This window comes from Thalia democratica, chromosome 1 (assembly GCF_965202585.1).
Source record: "Thalia democratica chromosome 1, ktThaDemo2.hap1.1, whole genome shotgun sequence".
Lineage (NCBI taxonomy): Eukaryota > Metazoa > Chordata > Thaliacea > Salpida > Salpidae > Thalia > Thalia democratica.
Window position 1 is genome coordinate 47669209 of NC_139165.1, and position 25484 is coordinate 47694692.

At 26.3% G+C, this 25484-nt stretch overlaps 3 protein-coding genes across 3 annotated transcripts; 1 reads left to right on the forward strand and 2 right to left on the reverse strand.

The window, feature by feature from the left end:
• Positions 1-1091: 1091 nt before the first annotated feature.
• LOC145843809 (PIH1 domain-containing protein 2-like) lies at positions 1092-7645 on the reverse strand. The gene is made up of 6 exons (XM_082951047.1): positions 7464-7645; positions 6014-6140; positions 5363-5490; positions 2845-3157; positions 2283-2395; positions 1092-1305 (listed from the first exon to the last, which is right to left on the reverse strand). Exons 1-6 carry the CDS (start codon positions 7632-7634, stop codon positions 1171-1173), a joined length of 987 nt encoding a protein of 328 aa, XP_082807173.1. The 5' UTR covers positions 7635-7645; the 3' UTR covers positions 1092-1170.
• A 123-nt stretch (positions 7646-7768) lies between these two features.
• LOC145829428 (cilia- and flagella-associated protein 221-like) lies at positions 7769-10566 on the reverse strand. The gene has a single exon (XM_082937214.1). It carries the CDS (start codon positions 10492-10494, stop codon positions 7813-7815), a length of 2682 nt encoding a protein of 893 aa, XP_082793340.1. The 5' UTR covers positions 10495-10566; the 3' UTR covers positions 7769-7812.
• Positions 10567-16375: 5809 nt separating this feature from the next.
• On the forward strand, positions 16376-23894 carry LOC145836850 (inactive peptidyl-prolyl cis-trans isomerase FKBP6-like). Its single transcript, XM_082944625.1, has 4 exons — positions 16376-16799; positions 16892-17130; positions 23183-23430; positions 23678-23894. The coding sequence occupies exons 1-4, from the start codon at positions 16376-16378 to the stop codon at positions 23892-23894; spliced, it is 1128 nt and encodes a 375-aa protein (XP_082800751.1).
• Positions 23895-25484: the final 1590 nt, after the last annotated feature.

Sequence of the window (25484 nt, forward strand, 5' to 3'; positions counted from 1 at the left end):
GGAGTGTTGCGGCGTGCACGTCGTCATGTTCCTGTCCACGAAGAACCGCAAGGTGGACGATGAGGAGGTGAGGGGGGCCGCCCACGACCTGCTGCGGGTCACGTGGAAGAACTCGAGGGAGCTGCTGGCGGGCTTCGGGTACCTCAAGCCCGTCCACGAAGTGTCGCAGCACGACCCCAAGCGGGTTTCGTTCGACTCGACATTTTCCACGTGATGTGCAAATGTTTCCGCGGGGGTTTTTAGGGCGCACGGCAATTCAAATTCGAACATTTATTAACAACTGTGAGTTTTTGTGAGTTAGCTTCTTTTAATAAATATTTTTCTCAATTTTGTCTTAACATCATGATGGTTTTAATTGGGCCTACAGTAACATTGATTTTAATATTTGAATGATTATTTTAGATATAGCTCAAAGAAGTGCTAAAGCTTGCTAAAATATGGGTTTTTTTAGTTACTTTAATTTTTTTATTTAATAACTTTTACAGTTTTTTACCATCAAATGTTACTTAATTGACAATTAAATATATTTTTGTAAACTTCAAGTTACATATAGAGGTATATTGCTTTTATACGTTTATAAGAGTTTGTCGTAATTTGAATTGTCATGCGACATTTTTTTTGTGTTTCATAAAGTGATATTGTTTACTTTGCTAAACTAACTTTTTTAGGTTTATTATGTACGGTGTCTAGTAGTTATTTTTTGCATAATATTGAATTTTTTAATGTAAAACTTTAATAATGAATTTTATATGAAGCAAAAAAAAAATTTTATTGTTTAATACCTACACCAATAATTTTTGTTGATAAAGTAATTTATGGTAAAAAAAAATTGCATAATTTTGGTTTACTAACAATATGAAAACTTTTAGCATAGAAAGATTAAGAAATTTTTAATAAAAAATAGAGTGTAAACTTATCATAAAAGAGTAAAAATGTACTATTGTAGTTAAAACAAGACATTCCATTCTTATTTGTTGTTTATTAAATAAAGAAAACTTAAATCAAGAGCAAAAACAGTTTAAAAATTTTAGCTAAAATATAACAAATATAACTAATAAATAAAAAGCAGCTACAAGTAAAAAATACACAGCCTCATAATCTTTGAAAAAAAAAATGTTCAAACAAAGTTGATAAAGTTAAAAGAAAAAAAAAAAGTTTATTATTATCATGTTACAAAAATGGTGCACATAAAGTCAGCTTTGAAGATTTTTTACTGAATCTCGCTCTTACCTCGCTATCGTTTATGGGTTTCGGTAGGTCGAGTTTCAACTCGTAGTTAGGATCAACCTTTAGAATAAGTTTATCCTGAAATTAATGGAACCACGTTTATGTGTTGTTAAAATCGCAAACAAGTTATATTAAAAGCTGTAAAAATATATAGCAAACACAAGTGTATAAATGCTAAAAGTATTTCAATAAGTAACTTTAAAATAGTTGGGTTTTATAAACATTTTAAAACAGTTTAACCATATCTAAATTAAACATTTGTTTCAATTTACATTGTAAACTTTTTGATTTATACAATATTTAATCTTTCTAAGACAAAAATTTAAAACAATAGTCATTACAAAAATTTCAAAAATGTTTAAAAATACAGGTGTACTCTTTTAACTGTGTAGTTTTTTAACAGTATGTTATTTATCACTCTACTTATACTGTATTGTAAAATAAGAAGACTCTAAAATAAGGTTTTAGAGCATATCTATTAGTTTGATGACTATAAAAATGATTTTAAGCTCTTAAAAAAAGAGGTACTAACCACACTAGGTTAAAAAAATCATGTCTAACTTTGATTTACTAACTAATATTTAAGCAGTAATAATGCTAAGTAATCAAATTGTATGATAAATATAGATCTAAAAACATGTAATGAATAAATAGTAATTTCTTATATCTACAGAACGTTTTTAGCTTTAAAAAACAGTAAACACAACAAATATAATGTTATATTTTATGTTAAAATTTATATATTTATTTACTAACACTTACCTATTTATACCAGTAAGTAAAAATACTTAAATCAAAAAGCAACAACCGGAGTAAAAAGGGTATCAAAGTATAGTTATTAGGGAATAGGGGAAAACACTTTTTTACCGCTTGATTTCTTATCAAAGTTCTTTTTAAAACTATATTAGGTTCAAAATTTATAAATATTTTTTATACAGTATTTTAAAAAAATTATAAAATTTTGGTTTTTACTACTAGTAGAAAAAGAATATGATGAGTTTCATATAATTTTTATACGGTTACAACTTAGATGATATTAAAAACTTATTTATTACTTTTGAGACGCTCAAATCACATTGCTGAAAACTTTCGACAAAAGGCAAGTTGATTTTCAATTTCATGCCGTCTCCATCTACAAATTGATAATCTGGTGCGTTTATTTGTGTATCTAGAAAAGTAAATATATGCTATAAAACTAAATAAAATAAATTAGAAAACTAAAATTTTAATATAAAGAATTTTTCCTGTGAGCTTCATTTTTTTATCTAGCTTAGGTTAAAAAATTATGTTTTGAATTGATTTTAGCGCATTTCATAAGTTTCTAGATGTAAGGTTTAAAAGCATTTAGTATTTCAACAATTAACATGTAACAAATTGTATTACAAGTGATACTTTTAACTATTATAATTAAAAAAATAATTTTTGAACTACAATTTATTTTCAAAATAATACGTCAATAACTCAAAATACTCTTCTTGAAAAAAACTTCAAATTAACTTAAGAAAATGATAACTATTTTACCATAAGCTAGAATATTGTATATACAAAAAATAAACCACAATATGTATTAAAAAGGATATTAAGATCAGATATTTGCACTGGTTTAAAAAAACTTACTTATTTCTTCTATTAATCTAGCTGGTTTTTTGTTCGAGCTTTCTTTCGAATTGGAAAGCATTTCATCAATTAACTTCTTGTCACTGTCATTGACGGAGCTTGTAGCTTTACTTTTTTCCGTACTCAGCTTTTGTAAAAGAGATTCGGGGGACGACAGTAGTGATTCAATATTTTCCCCGCCCCCATCTTTGCTCGTGAACATGTCCATGGGGTCTTGCAGCTGCTCGTTGCTTAGAAACAAGGAGCGTGGGTTCGCTGGTAAGATTCCAACAAACAACTCTTTATGTAGTTTGAACTCCTTCGAAACAGGAACCTAAGTTTGAAAACTAATAAAACTTAATTATTTGCATCAGTTTTGCAATGTTAGTAAACAGTCTGAAAATTGAAAAAATTAAAAGGTTAGTAGGTGTAAGGTAGCGATGAATTAATATCAAGTTTTAAATATTGACCAGCAGTAGATATCACTTTAGTTAATAAATACATAGTACTAAACAAACAGTAAAAAAATATTTTAAAACAAAAACTTAATTTATTTCCAAACTTCGAAACACTATTTAAAAATGAAAAGGTCACCCGTCTTAATATGCAACTATCTCTCGCTGTAGTACGCACCTTAAACACAGCCCAAAAGTGCGTAGTAAAGTACTAATAGACATTGATTAGACATAATTGAAATATGTTGAAATCTACTCCTTCCTATACTATAATCAAAAAAAATTCCTAAAAATATATAAAAACTCTTTGTTTTCAAACTATTAGAGGTTTTGAGTATTCTTTTACTATATTAATTTGGTACAAACTTGTAATTTTTCTAATTGCCAATCTTTAAAATTTAGTCAATATTCAGATGAGGATAAGCCGACGGTTGTTGATATTACTGATCAAAGACTACAAGATTCTTGAAAACGTTTAAACAACATCCGTCATTCTTAAAGGAGAGTTATCTTTAGCAGAAATGCAAGCTGCTGTTTGTATCAATTATGGAAAGCTACAATCCGCTTTTAGTTAAAAAAAAATTATAACAAAAAAATGTGTATGCTAAACCCGAAAAAAACTACTTACTACTTTATACGTATTTTCAACAGCATCTAGCTATAATGAAATGCCATATGCTTATTTGTTTTTTGACTAGAAAATTTCATTACGTTTTTTTTTAAACATTTGGACATAAAGTTTTTCATCAACAGGACACAATAAACGCTCAAACTAAAGTTTACTGTATAGTAAAAGAAATTAATGTAAGCAATTACGCTTGATAAAACTTTTAGAACTATGTACATATATTTTATGTAATCAAATTGAAAAACTATAAAATAGTAACAAAGTAAATACTTACCACATTAAAAATGTTTATAAACTAAAGTTTTAAGGAGCTTATTATGTAGTTTGGTATTTACCATTACAAAATTTACATAAACAAAACGTTTGAAATTGTTGTAGTTAAGAGTTTACTATATTAATAGAAATTTAATTAATAAACTTTCTATCAAAAAATAAAATATATCCTTCAAAACCATGTTTGCTATAAAAGCCATAGGATGTCTATCTTGATTCTTTAAAATTGGCATTATTTTATATACATTTGTATTACATGTTAGATACTTTTTACAATTGATAAAAAGGAGTTTTTTGGTATAAGTGATTTAAGAAAAGTAGACTGAATAAGTTACATAACGAATGGGCAGACTAAAAAGGTGATTAGAAGACTATTTCACTAAGATTCTACATTCTTTAAGAGATCTCTTTTTTTTTCAAATTTTTACATTTATTCTTGAGTTTGAGAAAACTTTGATTTAAAAAAAAGTTTTTTTTTATTACATAACAAAGCAATTTTCATTATACAACAGTTAATTTTTTTAACCTTTTAAAAGATTTTACATTCGAGATTTTTGATTATTTTGTTCAAGGAGTATTTTCTAAAAAATTGAGCTATTTAACATAAGCAACGCCTGATTACGTCATAAAATGGGAGTGTGGAGCAAAATAAAATACTTGAAATATTATTTTATAACAAAATTTCAAAAAAAAACATTTAAAGTATGAGAGATAAATAAATATAAGGTAGTTTTTGAACTTCTGTCAAAACGTGTTTCCCCTAAAATTTAACAAAAAATCTTTAAAGTAAATAGATAAAAAAAAACAAAAAAAACTAATTGAATAATCATTAAGATACTCAAAAGTCAAGTTAGATTTTTCAATTCTATAAAAAGTAATTTATATTTCCTAGTTTTAATTTGAATATAAGACTCGTTTCAGAAAAAAAATCTTGAACATTTTATGGTTTTTACTTAAGTTTTAATAGTATATTTAAAAAGAATGTATAAACGAAAACTGTAAAAAACCGTAAAACTAAATTTAAAAATCTAGAACAAAAAATTTTTCTATACTTAAATATAAGTTTATCTAGAAGTAAAAAATAATTTTAAAAATATGAAAAATTTAATTAAAAATTTTTTTTTATGTAAAGTTACTATGATTATTCTTTAAATTTAATTATTCAACACAAAAAAAAAATTACCTTGCATTTTTTTCGTACTAATTCTATACATAAGTTGATAAATTCTTCTTTTAAAAAGGAGTTTTTACAAACTTCTCCAAGGAATCTATCGTTGACAGCAATTGGCAAACACATAGAAAATTTATCACCTACAAAATTATGTATATTTACTGTTTTAAAAGTATTTTTCCTAAAATTTACGCTGATTATCTAAGTATATTACAAGAATGAGGAATAACCAGAAAAAATAACATAAGTGTGTTATTATAAAATATATTAAAAACTGGTTGTATAAAAAACTTTATAAAGGTGTTTAAGATAAGCATTTAAGTAGTAGATTGCAGTAAAAATACAAAATAAAACATATTTTAGTAGTTGCACATTTTATTAAAATAAATAAAAACAATATTAGTATTTGCTTAAAATCTATAGACTATAATTAAAAAGTTTAGCAGATACTTATTAAATACATAATATTAGTAGTTTTTCTTTAAAGTTTATTTAATATTTTATGTTAAACTTACCTTAAATTAAGTGCACTGTGTCAAAAATTATAAAAAAAGTTATTTAGTTAGAGTTTTCAACTTATAAAAATAAAAACACTTTATTTTAATATATAAATATAGAAACAACATATATAATTTGTTAAACCGTTTAATTAAAAAAAAGTACCTATATTCTTTCTGTACTTGGACTTTTTTCCTGGCATGATTTGAACAGGATCATTGTCACTTTTAACATCTGGCATTCGCTTCCACGACATCACATTGACGTACGCGTTAACAGTTTCTGACCCAAGCTGTTGATTTTATTCTTAAATTAAATATGATAGTATAAGTAAAAATAAACTTTTAGATTAATAAAATTATATAAGTTATATATAATGAAAGTTATAATTGTGATAATTTTAACTATTGAGTATTATGGCTTTTTAGTTTTAAATAAGACCCCTATCTTTCATTATATAAAGATGCTAGGGTATTCTAAATGCATATTATAGTTTCTAGATAAAAATGAAATTTATGTATAGATTTTTTAAACTGCGAAAAACAAAACTCATAAGTTTTTACATAAATTTTAAAATCAAGTAATATTTTTGATAAAAAAAAGCTAATTATTATATAAGTGGACAAAGTATAAAAATTCTCTGAATTTTATGATTGAAGTAAGATATCAGCGTATATTTAGTAAGTTAAAGCTAATATCTAAAATGTGACTGATAATTATTTTTATAGGTTACAAGTTTCAATATAATGAAACTTGTACTTTGTAAACTTTAACATTTGTTGTACTTAAAAAAAAATAATGAAATATTTTTTGATAATTGAACTTATTATAAACTTTACAACGTACTACTCATGTATATATATATAAATTTTAGCTAATAAATGTCTATTAAGGGTAACCAACAACTAAAACTTTAAAAACTTAAAAAAAGTAAACATAATTAAGTATAAACAATATAACTAAAAAACTGAAAGGTGTACCACTGAGACATGCATAATGTTATTGATACAAGTTTATTACAATTGCTAGAAATTTGTATAAAACTTTTTATAAAATCTACACTTATTTCCTATTTGTTAAGTAAGTTTAACTGTTCAATGTAAAAACTTTAATATAATTCAGTTTAGAAACTATTATAAAAAATTAATATCTTTTTCTATAAAAGATTTTCAACGAAAAAATTAAAATATGTAAAACATTGTTTATTTTATGTATTTTTAAATTATTTATAAATGTTAATGTCATCTATAAATCAAACAGAAAATAAAACTTTGTTTTCAGAAAGATTTTAAGTTAAAATTTTAAACCATATAAACTTTGAATACATTAATATAAAAATTAGAACTTTTTTTTTTTTAATTTAATGACTTTTCTATAGAACCATTTAAAATTTATAACATAAAAAGTTTATCTAAGAACAAAGCCATAGAAAAATTAAAATTTTCAAATAAAAATTTGTTCCATGGAAAAATGCAACTAGTTGCTTAGAAAAACATCTGAAAACTAAAATTAAGTTGTAAAAAACTGTCTTAACTACCTTTAGTCTTAAAATAGTATAAAAATTAAATTCAAACTTATATTATTAAAATGTACTTTGATATTTATATATTAGTACTTGTGCAGTAGTGTGTATACAAAAAGTTGCTTCTGGATTGGACATATAAATTTCTTTCTCTTTCATTTGTTGCTCAATGAATGTTTTGTAAGCTGAAGGGTCATTGTTTGCTAAGTCATCTAAACGATTCCATATGTATTGAGCCTGCTCTTTGGCATTATTGTTTTCCATATTTATTTACAATTAGAAGAATAAAACTAAACACATTTAGTTAATTAACTGTTAAAACACAGTTAGTTTTAAAATTAATTCATTGTTAGTTTTAAATGGTCTAATTACAAAACATAACTAAATACACAGTGCATAAGAAAATATAAAACCTTACAAAATAAATATATTTCTATTGTTTTTAATCAGTTTCATTTACATCAATTTGTGATTGATCAGAAGCTGTGGCTATGATCTCTAATGTTTTTGTTTGTAAGAATTTTTGTAAGTCGTTCAGTCTCTCATCCTTTGATACAAGGCCAGTATCCTTTATTGCAATGTTACTTTCTGGAAGCTGCATTTTATTAGGTAAAAACTGCTTAGCTAATTCAGTACTATCTTGTTGAGCAGATTCATTGTTTTCTGTTTTTATTTGTGATTCACATACAAAATTAGCAGAAATTAATTGAGGGCTGATAGTTATTAAGTCTTCACTGTCTTGTAAATCATCTGCAAAAATATCGTCTTCAGGCTGTCTTTTCAGCATTTCTGGTAGATCTAGAGGTAAACTTTCTTTTGAAAATGGAGATTGTTCACGTGCCACCCAAACATCACTTAAAACTGGAAAATTTGATAACGATTTCAATCCAGGTGAAGGGAATTTTTTCCAAGAAGCAAGTCCTTTTATAACATCAAAATGATCTAAAAACTTGTTTGAGTTGGACATTATTCTGTTTTTTGGCTCTGGCACAACATAAAAGTCCTGATCAGTTTCACACAGAGGTAAAGGTAAGTTCCAAAGAGTGATTCCTGGGGACCTGTTGAAAATATGGAGTGGATGATATGAGGGATTTTCCATGAGAACTTTTGGTGGATGAAAATCAAAACTATTATAAGAAGCTTTTGTGTCAGTTCTAAAAATATCCTCAACATCCTCTTTTACTTTCTTAGTAATTAGCGTAGGTTTATGAACTAACAGCAACTCCTCATCTGCCCCAGATTTTAATTTGCGACATAATTTTGGTGGAATATAATTTTGAAAATTCTCATCTACATCTTGTTCTTGATAAAGTGCGTTTTCATAATACTTAGGAACACTTAATTCAAAGAATTTAAAGTTTTCCTTTGATGTATGCCATGTTGAGACATCAGTCTCTAAAATAAGTTTGTTCTGAACTAAAGCAGAGCTATTATCAGAGACTAAAGCATCAGTGTATATATCGTTTGATTTACACAGAACATTTTCTTCAATAAAATACTGTTTAAAAACCTTTTGAGCATTTTCTTTGACAGATAAGTTTTGGGAGCTCGCTTTATTTGTGTTTTCAGACTTCTTACTTTGACTTTCAGCATCAATACTTCCATTACTTTTAAATGAGTTGAGATAACTTCTCAGTTGTTTTATTTTTCTGTCTGCTTCTTGTCTAACTAAAATTGTATTGACTGCTTGTCTAAATCTAAAAAGTGCATGTTGTTTTTGTGACCAGGGACTATTTAAATATAAATCAAAAGTAGGTTTTGCTTCAAGCTTATCATCAGCAAATCTCCAAGTTTTTGTATCATCAAGTGAGTTTTCAATACGAGCTAACTCTTTGTTTTTCTGAGGTAAGTTTTTTTTTAATGTTTCATAAACATTTAAATCTTTTTCACGTAACTTATACAATGCAAGAATTTCTAATTCAGTCATTGGGTTATCACCTAACTGTACTTGCCATTTTAAGCTGTTTGTGCGTTCTTTTTCTACATTATTTTGAAGAAATTTCAAAAAAGCAGCTTGCTTAATTTGTCTTGCATTATTCAGTTCATTGTCTGTCTTTCTAGTTGAACTATTTTTATGATGTGAAAGTTTGTTCATATCTTTTATTTTAAGTTTACCTTTAGTCTGGTTAAGAACTAAATTAACACCATGTTGAGTGTCAATGTTATTTGGAACCACAAATCCGTTTTTCTGCAAAACAACATTTGAAGAAGACTTTTTGCTTTGTTTTAACTGAGTTTGTTTCTTTCTTGCCTTTTGCAGTGGATCAAGCTTTCTTGGATTTAGCGCAGATGGTGCTTCAAACACATCTTCTAAATTATTAATCAAGGTTTTAATTGATGGTATTTGAGATGAATCTGGTGTACAAACACCAACAACTTCACAAACTTTAGGTGACGCAGCAAACTGAGAAGTTATAAGTTGCATCTTCATGTGCGCTGTACTATACTCAGTTGGAAAATAGTCGACTTTGATACTAACTTTTCCATTTGCAGGAATAGAACCTACTAATGGTGATACTGTAAATGCAGGATGTGACTGTAAAATAGCTATCTCAAATTCAAAAGATATTGGGCAACGAGAATAAACAAAAAGGTTTTTTGAAACAACATGCCCTAAGTGGTTATTAGGAGATGTAAAGTTGAGTTTTGTAGGAAACTTTGAAATATCAACTATGGGAAAAGCATTTATTGGTATAATCAAGTTTTCTTCTCCCTTGCAATGAATTCGTACACAGTCATAAAAATACCTCCAAGCGTCTGGCTTAAATTTAACACTGATGTCTATTACAACCCCTGGAATAAAACGTCCTGATTTCTTATAGCTTATAGAAAAATTCTTAGAGTCAGGTGGTATAATGTGTACAACATGAACATCTGCAGAAACATTGCACAGTTTGATTACTTTTTTGTAAACTTTATTAGGCTGAAAACCAGAAAAGTTTAATATAGAAGGTGTAACTTGAACAATATCATTTCCTCCTACTTGATTGTATATTTTTGTTTCAACAATGTGATTTGGAACGGAAGGTCTGTTTTTTGAATGTTCAGTAAATTCATCTAATGCTCTAGGGACAATTGAAGGAAAAAATTTCTCAGTATGTTGCTTCCTTGAAGTTTGGTTCATCTTCACTGGAAATAAACTACATCAATTTTTCCAAATCATTTTTATGTATTATTTTAAACCATACTTTTTTAATGTTTCTAACAACCTAAACGATTTAAAGGTTACTAAAAGAAATAAAGTACTAATTTTAAGTTAAAATTGTTAAATAATTTAGATTTAAAAAGACTAAATATATAAAACACAATATATTATCAAAATTTAGGGCAAGTCTTGGTGAGAATTTTTGTTTTACTTATCATCAACTTCTGCTTAAAAAAAGTAAATACATAATTTCTATATTTAAATTGGGACCAAGATCTTTTATTCATCAACTTATATGCATAAAACCAATAGTAAAGTGTACTTTTTATTTTACTTTTACAGATTTAATTTTATAAAAAACTGTACTATTGCTATACTTTTAGTTATTTTTGGTTAGCTAAAAAGAAAAAATTGTTTACAATGCAAAAATATAAAATGTTTACAGTTTTGTTTAGACTTGGTAAATAATTTAATAAACAAAAAATCAAGGTCCCATTTTAACTAAATAATATTATCTAACTAAAGTTTTTAATAATATAAAAAATAATAATAAGGAATAATAACTAAAAACTTATACTTTCTAAAGATATTTTTAAACACTAATCCATCAACTTGTTGGAACAGAATTTCAAAATAAAAATTTTATGACAAATAACAAAAAATAAGAGATTTTTTGTTTATTTTTTAAAAGTTTTTAAAAAGTTCCTTCCTACAGAATTTTTTAAGTGATGCAAGGAACATTTCCTGAAAGTTTGTGGTATTTATCTTAAAAAACATTGGAAAAATAGATTTTTAGTGAAATAGTCTTTTTTTGGCGTTTTAGTTTGCGCCTCCCATAAAGAACCTATTGTTGCCTCCGACTTTGACTTGTTATATCTCAAAAGTTATTTTGAATCTTTAAAAGCAGTAAAATCATCTTGTAGCTTAGTTAATACTCTATAAAATAACATTAAATTGTGAAACATTATTTACTCCCCTTTGACCTTAACTTTAGAAAAACAACTCAAAATTCCAAGGTTTTTGATGCATTTTTGTTCAAAATTAGAAGTTTTTCCAGTTTTTGTAAAAAGTATCAAATTTAAAACTTTTCATTTGTTTTGATGTATTTTAATTCAGAGAAAAACTTTTTTTTTAAATAAGTTTTGTTGTGACATCATAGATACTTGATGGATCACATAGAAACTAAAAAAAAATGTTTAAATCAGGTTATCATTAGTAAGTAACAAATTTTCATTTTCATGCATGCAGTAAATTTGCCAAATTAACTGTTTTGATTTTCAATAAAAAACTATATTCTAATAAGAAGACGTGGTTTTCTTTTGCCTAAATATTCAAATTCCAGGTTTTCAGTTAAAATGGTTATCCTATTATAGATTCTTGGAAAAAAATGTGTAGAATTAAAAATTATCAATTTGAGCCAAAAAATGAAAAAAAAACTTAGGTTAAATACATAAAAATACTGAAACAATTTTATTTAAACTAGACTGAAATTTTCAAAATTTTCATACTAGTATCAGTTATTTTGATTGTGTGGCAACCCTGCTTTAACGTTCTGTCCTGTACAAGACATTAAAAGGTATCTGTGGTGTATGACTTGATAACAAAAAGGTTTTTTCTCACACCAGGTCTTTAGACCAAACTTTTAAGCGCTTTGTAGTTGAATCAACTATAGAAAGTGCAAAGTATATTGATTATCCATATGTTGTTACATCTAGTAAATAAATAAAATAATATCAAAAAATTAAATATCTAATGGCTTATAAATATCAACATACAAGTTATCTTATGGAAACCAATTTATCTATTATATTAAAATCTGTATAGTTAATTTCTAAAAACCAAAAAGCAGTACACTTAAAGTGATATGAATTTGTTTTTTTCATGATAAAAAACATCAGTTTGACTCTACCCATTCCAACTATAAATAATTTCTGGGTAAATTCAATGATTGTACTATTTTCAACAATCAATTTGTATAAAATCTAAAAAAAGAATAATAAACTTAATTAAAAAGTGTATAAAAGTACATAAAACTTTTTGTTAAAAAAACAATTTACTCAAAATTTTTTCATGAAATCATATTGAATAATATGTGGTCCATAATATCAAATTCAGAAAACGTTTATCGTTGCAGAGGGGGGAGTGAGTTCTTCTGGTGTTTTTCTACCTTAATAGAAAAATATTTTTAAACTTCATTTCTCCAAAAGCAATTTTAGAGAGTTTAAAAGTTGCTATGAACTACACTTTTTTAGGGAATTACCCAATTTGAATTTCGCTTTGTAGTAAAAAAAAGTTTTTGGGTCGGCCGCAGTACTAAGATATGCAAACTATTTTAATTCATTTTGTTCTACAAATGAGATAAGGTAATAATACAGCAGTAAAGAAAAAAATATAACAAATTTTACCTAATGATTTATATCTAAACCATTAACACTAACCTACCTTATCAAAACGAATAATAAATAAAACACAAAAGGAGAGTTTTTAGTTAAAGATAATAAAACAGAAACAATTTTTAGTTAATCAGAAGCAAATTGTGATTTGTCAGCCAACAGAACTTTAAACTTGTTTCGTTATAAAAAAGACATGATGTACATGACTCAGGCAAAGTTATAGAAATGTTGTTGACGTACTAAAATTATATGAGGATCTAAAACACTATTGTATTAATGCTGTAAATACAGTTTTAGACGATTAATAGTTTTATAATCAAAAAATAATTCTTTTGGTCCAACTATTAAATTTTTCTAAAAAAACTCTGTTTTTTCTTAGATTTATCAAATTTTTAAGTTTTTAGTTGTTCACTACAGCAATACATTTTATTTCTTATAAAAAACGCACTTCTGTAAACTTTAAAGTATCTAGGTGTTTAGTTTAAAAGCAAAATGTTTTTTCAACAATTTGGTTATCGTCATATTTATAGTTTATTTTTGTTTCAACTCATAGTAGAATTAAACCCGGGTTTCAAAGGCTTGTTGTTGTTTGATGATCGACACATCGTGGTTAAATCTTTTTGCTATCTAAAGCTAGCCTCACGGCACATAAAAGTTCAGGCTTAGGCTCTGTTTGACTTTCGCGGATGTTTTTTTTAAGCAATTTTTTAGAGAGACATTAACCAAACAGAAATAAGTTTTGAGCAAACTAAGTACATACAATAAATTTACTAGCTATTCTGATTTTGTTAAAAAAACATTTTTGAAACACTGGTTAAGGTAAGTATTTAAAATTTTATGTCATATAAATTTTGAGATTAAAACAAATTTGAACACAGTAACCTATTTGATTTTTAATTCTATATTCTATTTAAATAAGATTTACAACATGAAAATCTGCTTTGCATACTGCTTTTTGGTAAAACACTGTATTTCTTCTCTCTCTGTATTAATAAATTATTCACTTAATTCTTTTTCAGAATAAACAAAAAAATAACAACTGTTAATTTAAGTCAAATTAAAGTTTTAATTGGTCATGAAACAATTGTACAAGGTTATCAAAACGCATATTAAGTATTTGATTAAAAAATATTTGGAATGAAGTCGAAGAAATTTAAAATTTTTATACTTAAAAATAAAATTTATTACAAAATTTACAGTTAATCAATTTCACTGCAAAACCAAATTTTAAACTGTGATTCTGCAATAAAAAAGTTATTAAAATGACAAACTATGCAAAAGCTTATAAAAAACTGGTATAAGCATAGTTAAAATATAACAATGTGTTTTTATAAAGTTTAATTATAATTTTATCAAAATTTTATCAATTTTTACACTGTTTATTATTTTAATAACTTTAAATGCTAAATCACAGTTTAAAAATATGTTTTGCAGTGAAACTGAGTAACTGTAAATATTGTAAAAAATATTGCTAAAAGAAAGCATATATGTTCTCAAAAAAAAATTAAGTGACTTTTAAATTTTACTGTATCTAAATTTCCAATAAAATTTAGAAAATATAATATTTAGTTTAGTTCACGATTACTTAAATATTTAATTTGATAAAATATTCAATGTTGTAAAAGGAAGAGGAAAATTGATGTTTTTCTACAACAAAAGAAAACATTTCTAATGGGACCTGAGTATCCAATATATATATTCTAAGCCAGTTATCTTCAATCTATTCAAAAGCTGTGCACATAAAGTTAATGAAAATTTTATTTTGTGCACACTAGATTAAATAAAATATCACTTTTTAAAAAGTAGTATCTTTAGTATTAACTTTATTGATACATATGATATATAACCTGTTGATTTATGAGTGTTAATTTATAAAATTAAAATTTTATGACAAAACAAATAAAATCTTAAACAATTTTTGTATTTTATTATTTAAAAGTTCTTTTCAACAAAATTTTCTGAATATTGCAAGGAACATTTACTGAAAGTTTGAGGTCTTTATCTCAATAAACATAGGAGAAGATAGGTTTTTAGTGAAATAGTCTTTTTTTGTCGTTATAGTTTGCACCTCCAATAAAGAACTTTTTGTTGCCTCCGACTTATACCTGATATATCTCAAAAGGTATTTTGAATTTTTAAAATCTGTAAAAAGCATCTTGTAGCTTAGTTAAAACTCTATATATTAAGATCAAATTGTGAAAAAATGTTTAGCTCCCTATGCCCTTAACTAAGAAAAGCTAAAAAATAGAGATATAAACTTGAAAAAAATTCATAAGTATATCTTAACTTAAGATAGTTTGTACATAAAAAAGATTACTTGAAGTATTAGAAAATATATAAAAGAATTAAATGTAAGTAATAAAATGAGTTCATATAATTAAAAAAGTTTTTTGTTCAGTCTTAAAGGTTTTTAAGGGCATAGGGAGGTCCAACATATTTTTTTTACAAAAACTAACATAGGACCTTATATTAAAGCTCTAATTTAATACTATAATATAGTTTTAGTAGAATGAAAAATATTTATTAACTTTTGAGATATTGTCAGTTGTGTAAAAAGTTTCTGATTCAAATGCATGGATGAAAAAAAATTGTTGCTAGTTTTCTCAGAATCTTAAAATATTCACTAAAAATCTTTCATTGTTAGGTAAATTTACCTTAAATTTCAGGAAATATTCCTTGCACTAATAGAAAATTCTTATTGTAAGAATAAAAAAAAAATTTAATTTTAGAATTTCATGACCAACAATTTTATTTATTTATATCACTGAAAAAATTACTCAAAAAAAAATTCCTACAGTAGAAGTGTTTATTATTTACTTAAGATTAACTTGAGAAAGTTTCAGAAATATTTTTTAAAAACTTAAGGAGAAGATAAATTTTTGATGAAGTAGCTTTTTTGTCTTTTTACTTTGGTCCTTCCTTAAGGAACCTATTGAGCTTCCCAACTTTATACCCTCATATTTAAAGAAACTAATTTTAATTTTACAAAAAGGTAAAAAGCAACTTTTAGCTAAGTTAAATATTTTTATAGTAAGACAAAATTGTGAAAAAGTGATTTACACCTCCCCTATGCCCTTAATGTGGTTAACTTTAACTACAACCAAAAAAGAATAAAAACAATGTTTATTTTAAGAATTTAAAAATATCCAAACTTAAGAAAAACTCCTTGTGTTTAAATATATTATTAACAATAAAAAATGTGAAGCGATAATAAGTATAAATATAAACCCACATATATAAAATGAACACTGATATATTGTAAAATGAGCTATAGTTAAATTATGCTACACAAACACAATTTTTCATACTTGTCTAAGTTTATATAAATTTGTAATATAAAGAAACTAAGAAAGTTTTATGTAAGCATTATTTAAAGATTCAAATAATAAATCTTAAAATCTAAATAAATAATTTTTTATAGTATTGTTTAGTTTAAAGCATCTATTTTCATATACTTATTAAAAATAATGGAAGACTTAATGGCAAGATCAGGTGATAATGCAGTTCCATTAAAAGAGCCTATAACAAGAAAAGAGCTGAGTAACACTAAAGGATTCACATTTTCAATTGATGAAGACTCACCAATGATGGACTCTTTCATTGATGAAGACCCATATTTCAAAGAGTTTTCTAGCTGTATTTTAGAAGAAGATGAAAATGAAATTAATTGTGCAGGAGACAGTGACATGAGCTTTTTTCAGCGTGCATGCTTGAACATGACAAATGTAACAGAAGATGGTGGAATAAAAAAGAAGATCAAAAAGCCTGGAGTTGGTTCAATTGTAGGAGACAATGGTAGAGTAAGAGCTCATTACAATGCATTTTTAGATGGATTAGATGAAGCCTTTGACTCCAGCAGGTCAAGAAAAACACCTCTTAACATAACTTTAGGTAATAAAGTTTTAACTACATACTTAAAACATAAATTAGATATAACAACAATTTGAATTGGTAATAACAAAAAAAAACATTTATTTTTGAAGGTAGAGGAAATGTTATTGTAGGGCTTGATATTGCGTTGTCAACTATGAAAAAAGGAGAAGTTTCCAGATTTCATATATCCCCAAAATATGCCTACGGGCTGTTAGGCTGTCCTCCAAGAATTCCCCCAAATGCTTCAATACTGTATGAGGTAGAGTTATTAAGCGTGCTAGAAAATTCTCATCTAGGGGAGTATGAAGATTTAAATGAAGGTGAACGTGAAAGACTTCCGTTTCACAAAGTTTGTTATTTTAAATTATTGTATCATCAAGTTTTTTAAGAAAAATTTAAGTATAATATTATTTTATTCAGTTTTTTATGTGCTATTTCAACACTTTTAATGTTATGTGTGTATAAAGAGTTTGAATATTATTTAAAGCATTGTAGTAAACTAGTTGCTGTATATTATATTGCGGAGAAGTAGGGAGTACTTGGGTGATGTTTGCTGGACTTATGAGGAGTAGGGTGCTTATTTTTACAGCAACTTTTGATTTTCCAGTTGGAAAAAAAAATGTTTCAGAAGTATCATATAAACAATCTGTACAAAATTTTAGATGATTTGAAGAAACTTTCACCTTAGCACCAACATATTTTTTAAAAACCACCCCAATGCAAACTGTACAGGATCCAAAAATTATAACAATGTAGTTTAAGCTCAATTTTTTTAATCTAGCTAATTGTAACACAAACACACTGTGAACAATTTAAAACAGTTTAAAAATTTATATGGTGGAATTTCTTGTTTTTAGAAAAAACAACTGAAATTCAATAAAAGTTACAAAAATAGATAAAAATTATATAAAACCAAGAAGTTCCACCACATAATTTTCTTTAAATCGTTTTGAATTGTTCACAGTGCATTTGTTTGACAATCAGCCACATGTAAAAAAAAATCTAGGCTTAAAACTCCAAGTTTTAATTCTTCAGACCCCTTACATTTTGTACTGAGGTGGTTTTTAGAAAATTGGTTGGTGCCAAGGTGTAAGTTTCTTCAAATAATCTATAATTTTGTATAGAGTGTTTTTATGATATTTCCGAAACATAAAACTTTTTTCAGCTGGAAAAACAAAATTACCTTAATGAGAAGGTATGATTTGGATGTGTTTTGGGTTCATAAAGAAGAATTAAAAAAATAAATTTGTCCAAAAAAATTGCTGCCCAAAAAGCTGATTTAAACCACAAAAATCATATATTTTCATGATTTTTTGACTTAAAGAGTAATAAAGGCATGTCATAGACTTATAGTTGTTGTCTTAAATAAAAGTTTATAGTTACAGCCAGAGTTGTTAAAATACTAATAGTTACCATGGTAATTCAGCAATGAAGCTTTTAAACTTTGGCTAGTTTTATGTTGGTAATTTTACGCTCTAGTAAACAAAGCAGTGCCTTTTAACATGTTTGGTTACAGCCATACATTCAAATACATTTCAACTGTTCTTGTAAAATTATGACGTCACAAAATAATCACACATAATATGCAAATTTTGACTATAAAATGATACTTTTTTATTAATATTATAGAAAGCAAATTCTACTGCTATTGTGTTTTTTTACTTTTAGTTTTTTAATTTTTAATGTTAAATGTGTGGAGTCTGTCAATCAAAAACAGTCAACTCATTTGTTGTGCAAATCCCACACAGTGGAGGCCTTTGATCATTCTAACTTGACAGTATTGGCTGAAATAGAATCCAAGTTAGACTTTTGAAAAAAAGCTGCAAATTTTTTCAAGGAAAAAAAAGTAACTGAGTATGCAATTACATCCATATTAAGTTTTGTCAGCCATGAAAAATCAGCGCACTCTACAAATCAAGCATCTTTGACCAATTCTAAACATAGAGAACCAAGTTAATTGCCTTGCAATTTATCACAAACTCAGGTTTACTAAACTTGGGTATTGTGTTGCATCTATTTTGCAAAGCCTTCCGTTTATTTGAATAGTTCTTTCCGTTTATTAAATGAAACACATCTAAGCAACCAGCATGTGGAAGTTGTCAAACTACTAATTGACTCACAGTTTCTAGTGACTGAACTTGAGGCACTTTCTTATTTTACTCACAAGGTGACACTACCTTTTTTACACTTTTTTGAGGTTAGCTCTCAAAAAGACCTTCTCAAAGTATTTCCTAAGCTGTATAAAGATCTCAGCTTTGGAATAATAAATACTTAGGATGCCTTTGTGGTACATTATCCACATATTAAGGTCTTAAAGCCAACTTCTGAGATGTGTTGTAAAATTCTTAACAAGATATGTTTCCATGCCGCCCAAGTTGTTTTTGGTTGTCAAACAGGTAGAGAATATGGACTTGGAAACTTTTGTTAGTCAAATCCACCACATGCTACTGAGCTCCACTTATTAACTAATGAAAAACTGGCAGGACTTCCAACCAATAACTTAGAATTTGAAAGGCACTTTGCTAAATTTTGATAGCATGCAGCAGTGACAAAGTTTAAGAACAAACGCTTCACAGCAAAAGGGATAACAAAATGATAACAGCACTTATATCTGATTCTTTTCAAACTAAACATGGAAAAAAAAAGTTGTAAAACTTCTGAATGAGACTAGCAAAAGTGGGTAGCAAAATAAAGAAATTTAAAGCTTAAACAGATAAAAGATAAAATTGTAAAGGGGAAGAAAAGGGATTAATTTGTGCAGAAGCGTCTCAAACTAAGTGAAAGCTGGGGTGGGCCTGTAGTGAGCGTAAAAGAGCTGCGTACTATTTTAAAATCTCATCCTGATCAAAATGAAGTTATTGTTTATACAAGTTAATTTACTTTATAGAGTCGAACATATCTGGAGTGTTATACAAACCATTACCTTTCAAAGTAAATGGTAATACCCACGAGGAAAGACTCCTAAATTTATGTGCTCTTGTTCCAGAAGATGATGGGTGCTCTCAGTTTCCGTGTTCATTACCAACAAACGCTGATGCAGCATTGATTGTAGGAGCTTCTTCCCCCAATAATAAAGAAAAAAAATATTGTGGTAGGGCATTGTTATGCCACATTAATTAGTGAAGGGTCATCAAACACCTGGTATATTGTTACTTGTGAAGGTAATGATGGTGGGACTTACAAGATGGACCACCTCATAAGAGTTCGAGATGGAAATAATTTGAAGTGGAAACACCTACCTAAACATAACTTGCTGAACTTGCATATAGATTCTGTTATTGATTGCAAAATTAAAGGGGAATGGAATGTTTCTAATGAAATATCTATTACCTTTTTACTGAAAAACCCTACCTAAATAGATTATTTAGTAGAACAGATGTCATTAACAGAAAGTTAGATGATAGTTTTATTGTATCTTTAAGATTATTATGTTTACCTAATTATTTCAAACAGATAGTCTATTAGATTTGTATCAATCATGTTACAGTTTTTTTCATACTAATATTTTTATAAGTATCAGTAATTTTTCAATAATGTTAAATTTTAATACTAAATGATACACTTCAATGTTTTTTATTTCTTTATTGTAGTCTTTATTTTGCAATCATTAACAAATGTTTATTGCCATAACATTATCTTGCTTATAATAAATTATAATTTTTTAATATTTCGTTATTTTCTTGTAATGCAAATTGAATAATTAAGGTTTTTTTTAAACACTTATAGCTAAGTGAATTATGACATCAGATAACCTGCTAATATACATCCCATATCTCCTAAATTTTTAAAGGCAAGTAAATATACCCACAAAGTTTTGTTTTACAATAAAAATTTTAAATTAGAATTAACAACCAACTATGCTATTTAATTTTCCATAAAGCACCATTTTACAGTCATAACTATAGGACATGTATTTGTGACTTTATTACTACTTAAGTCAGAGATAATGAAAATATCTAATTTTTTGGGTTAAAATCAGTTTTTGGGCAGCATTTTTTTTGCAAATTTATTTTAAAATTCTTCTTAATAAAGCCAAATCACATCCAAATTGTATCTCCTCATATGAATTTTTCAATATGACCAAAAAATGTGCTGTACTCCCTACCCCTTATATAGTTTGTTATATATTGTTATTAATATATGAAGTTTAACTACTAGAAAATTTTAGAACAATAATTATAATTAACTAGCAATTTTTTTTGGAAAGTAGACATTGTTAAATTCAATGTAGTTTTTGTTTAATCTTAAGGAAATGCTAAATTAGAAAACTAAGGTAATTTTATACTTTGTAGAATAAATATTGCTAAGATACCTTTGTTTGCTTTAGAAAAGAATATAAAGTTTTATAAGTCTTTGGTCATGACTCCCTCTAGGAAAATTCTACATGGGTGTCATATGAAAAAAGTTCTCAAATTGTAAACTTCTTTTGTAGAAATTATAGTAGATAAACCAATAAGAAGTATTATGACGTAAGCCATTTTTTACAAGTTGATCTTTTTGATATAGTTTTTTATAAGCTTCAAGATGCTTTTTACCGTTTCAAAAAATTTTAATTACTTTATGAGATATGACCGGTCAAAATCGGGCCGCATAATAGGTTCCTTATGGGAAGGGAAAACTAAAACAGCGAAAAGAGACTATTTTAATTAAAATCTACCTTCTCCTACATTTTTAAAGCAATCTTCTTCAAACTTTAACAGTCTAATCTTTATACAATACCAAAAAACGTTACTTTGGACTTCAGAAAGTTAAAAGTAAAGATACCTATTTTCAAAAAAAAAAAAAAATTTAATTTTTGTCATAAATAATAATTTTTTTTTAACTATTAAAATTTATAAGTAACGTTTTTTTCTTATAATATAATGAACATTTCCTGAAAATTTAAAGAAGGTTGACAAAAAATGAAGGAGGAGGTAGATTTCTAGTAAATTTTAAAATTTTTAAAAAAATCGACGCTGAATAATTTGCAGTCTATTCGTTTGTATCGGAAACTTTTTACAAAATATAAAATATATCAAAAGTTGAATGATATATTTGAATTCTATAAAAACTGGCTTGTATATTGTAAGCTTTCATATAAAAGCCAAAGTTAATTTAAAAAAAAAAATGTTGGACCTCCCTATGGCCTTAATAAAGTTTTAAAGGTAGTTTAAACATTAAAAAAGATAAATTCTTAGTGAAATAGTCCTTTTTCGCCTTTTCATTTTTCTCCTCCATAAGGAACCCATAATATTCTCAAAGTTTACTTAAGTAACTAAAATTAAAACAACAAAAATAAGGGCATATAGGGTAAGTACATTCTTTTTACTAAAGTAATATTTGGTCTTATATGAAAGCTAGAAGTATAAACTATAAGTCAGTACAAAAATAGCAAAAATTAACTTTCAAAATGTATTCGTTTTTCTAAAGAAATTCCAATATAAAAGTATGAACCACAAATTTTTTATTTTCAATTTTCCTGCAAATTTAAACTCGCTTTTTTTATTTTTTAAGCTAAAAACCTTACATTTTCAAAAAAAAGTTCCTTATATAGTTTAGAAGACTTTAAATGTTGTAATTTTACAGTTATCAAAAAAAAAATTTAACATAAATAAAGTCATTATTTTTTTACAATAAATAAAAAAAAAAACCTTGCATTGGAACCAATCAGATATTATTAATAGAATTTATGTAAACATTTAAAGAAGATTAGTTAAAAAATGAAGAGAATTTTTTTTGCAGTGAAACAGTCTTTTAATACATTTTTGGTTTACACCCTTTGTTAGTAACATGTTGAATTCACCATTTTCGATAGCTTATACATCAAAAATTACTTGGAATTTTTTTAGCTTTAAAACATCTCTGATAGCTAAGATTAAACTCTACAAATGAGATAAAGCCTATATGCCCAAAAATGTTTGTTATATACTAGAAAAAGGTCTAAATAAAGTGATTTACTTTTCTCTCCTATGTGCTTAACTATTTATGATTGTTTGGCTATTTTAAATAATAAAAATATGGTATATTCAAATAAAGATTTACTATAAGAAAACCTTTATAAGCATTTATTTTTTAGGCAAGAGGTTGGAAACTTTATATTTAGATTTTAGAATGATCAAGAAATGCTGAAAAATATTCTTAAATGCAACAGTATTTAGAATAAATTATACTTAACATATATAATTATAATATACTAGGTATATAAAAGCATTTATTTGTTTAATGAAATAAACATATTATAATAAACACAGCCATTTATAAACAAAAATAAGACTAAAAAAAACTTAAATTTTCCTTCTTCTGCGTTAGATGTTTTATGGGTAATTTACACAAATTTTCGGTTTGTTGGCCGTTGTTTGCTGACCATTGTTTTAAGGTACTTAATTAAAGTAGATTTAAATCAAATTAGAAATCAAAAACAGATGAAAAGTGTAGCATTGGAGTTAAATAAAGAAGGGAATGAGTTCTACTCGCAAGGTTCTTACGTGAATGCGATTAAAAAATACATTAGAACTATTAAGGTCATCGAAAATGCACGACTAAAAAACGAAGAGGAAGAGATTGAAATAGGCCGAGTTCTGGTGAAAAGTTACCACAACATGGCCCAAAGCTACTTGAAAATTGGTCGTTACGGGCGAGCCATTTGGTGCGCCAGAAAAGTTTTGGAAAGGTAAAAATGAAGTTAAAATAGTTGTTACATCTAATTTGAATTATCATGAAAAAAATAAAATTTTGAATTGTTTATTTGAGCAAATGATTTATTAAATGCAATTTTTTTTCAAATCACTTTACAATATTAGTTATGTGTTACAATTTTGAAAAAAAAAATAGTATAATTGATTTTGTTTTATTTACTTTAATACATGCTTAATGAGTTTTTTTGTAAAGTTTTTACTCTGGTAAGTTTTTAAAAACAGAAAACCTGACCACGTGAAGGCGCTGTACATATTCGGCGTGAGCCAGCGGCACTGCGGGGAATTCGGGGAAGCCAAAAAGTACCTGACCAGGGCGCTGTCGCTCAACCCCAACTCGAAAGAAATCGCGAAGGAGCTCGCGAGGCTCGGAGAAACCGAACGGAGCTGCAACAAGGCTGAAAAGGTAATGTGCGAAAAAATGTTCAACTTCAAAATGTGACTTTGCTTCGGTAATTTCTGCTAAAAAAATCTGTTAAGCAAACACCTTTTTTCTTTAGTTGTAAGCAAAACTAGTATGCTAGTTTTTTTTAATACTTAAACCTGTTTACAATGCAACAAAAAGTTCAATTTAAGTTCTTATGAGTTTTGAACTGTAGTTAAATACCTTTTGTTAACAACTGAATACCAATTTGGCTAAATGACATATTAATCGTCTGTCGTTTTAGTTTGTTCTGTAAACTACTAAAGAATTTTACTTTAAGTTTACTCACGTTAACCTCAACATTTTGTTTTCAAGACTAACATATAAAACAAACTCAGTTTTGTAATACTTTAATAAAAGTTTCAAGTTTTATTTTAATTACAAAAGTGTTTTCGTTTATGTTCCTTAGGTAATTCTTTTTTGAAAATAAACTTATTAGTTTGAAGTTTTACTTTACTTTTTAAATTATTTAATTTTCATCTACATTCTTGCATATATGTATTTATATTTCAGTTACTTAAACTTTAAGATTTTAAGACAAATACTTACACAGGTAAAAAGTGGACTATAACGTTTCAAAATCATTGGATTTTGAATTACGAACTAAACTTTTAAGTAATTAATAAAAATGACGTAATTTTGAAACAACAATTACAAATCAAGACAAAAACCGACTACTGACATTTTAACACTTGTGGTATTAGTTTGATTCGTCAAGCGTGAATATGTTTGGTTAATTAGCATTAAAGTAGTCAATCATCTTTCAAATACAATTAAGTAGTTACATATTAAAAGCTACTTTATAAATTCGTATTAATTACTTATAAATGATTTGTGAAATTAACTTACAATTCAAAATGTTATAAAAATACTTATATATAGATTAAAACTATAATTTTTTCTAATTTTTAAATAGTTTTGTAAATAGATATAAATTACAAATTAATTCCTTTAATCAATTAGCAACCTATTTTCCTTGTAAAAGCTAATTTTTTTTTTCAATTAAAGTAATCAATACAATTGTTTAAAAGCTTAACAGTTATTAATCAACAAAATAAACTCTTTCAAGTTTATTCAAGTTTAATTAAAAAAAAAAACGATTAAACAAGGTAAATTTTAGGTTATATAAATTTAGCTTCCACATATGCACGTTAAGAAGTAAAAGTATTTGCAGTAACAACAAGATGTGCATTAATAACTAATGAACATATATCCAAGTAAATGAATTATTTCAAACTATGGTGAATATTTTATTACTCTAAAAATCAATCGTAAAACAATGAAGCTATTAGCTAATAAAGTTAACCGATAAACATAATAGGAAAATGTGTCTACAAAACGTATAAAAAATTATATCTCTAGTATATATTTTCGATATTTTTTATAGAGATCTGGTAAAAATAACCCACGATTAAAAATTCTTTTTTTGATAAAATATAAATTAATTTACTGAACTTAGTCTGTAGTAACGTATTGCAATTTTACTATAATCACTTTTTTTTTCTGCGTTAGTTGATTGTAATCTTCTCGAGACAAGTTTTGCATAGGTAGTTGATTATCACATACTTTTTATAAACTACTAATATGCTCCTTTTTACTAAAATACCC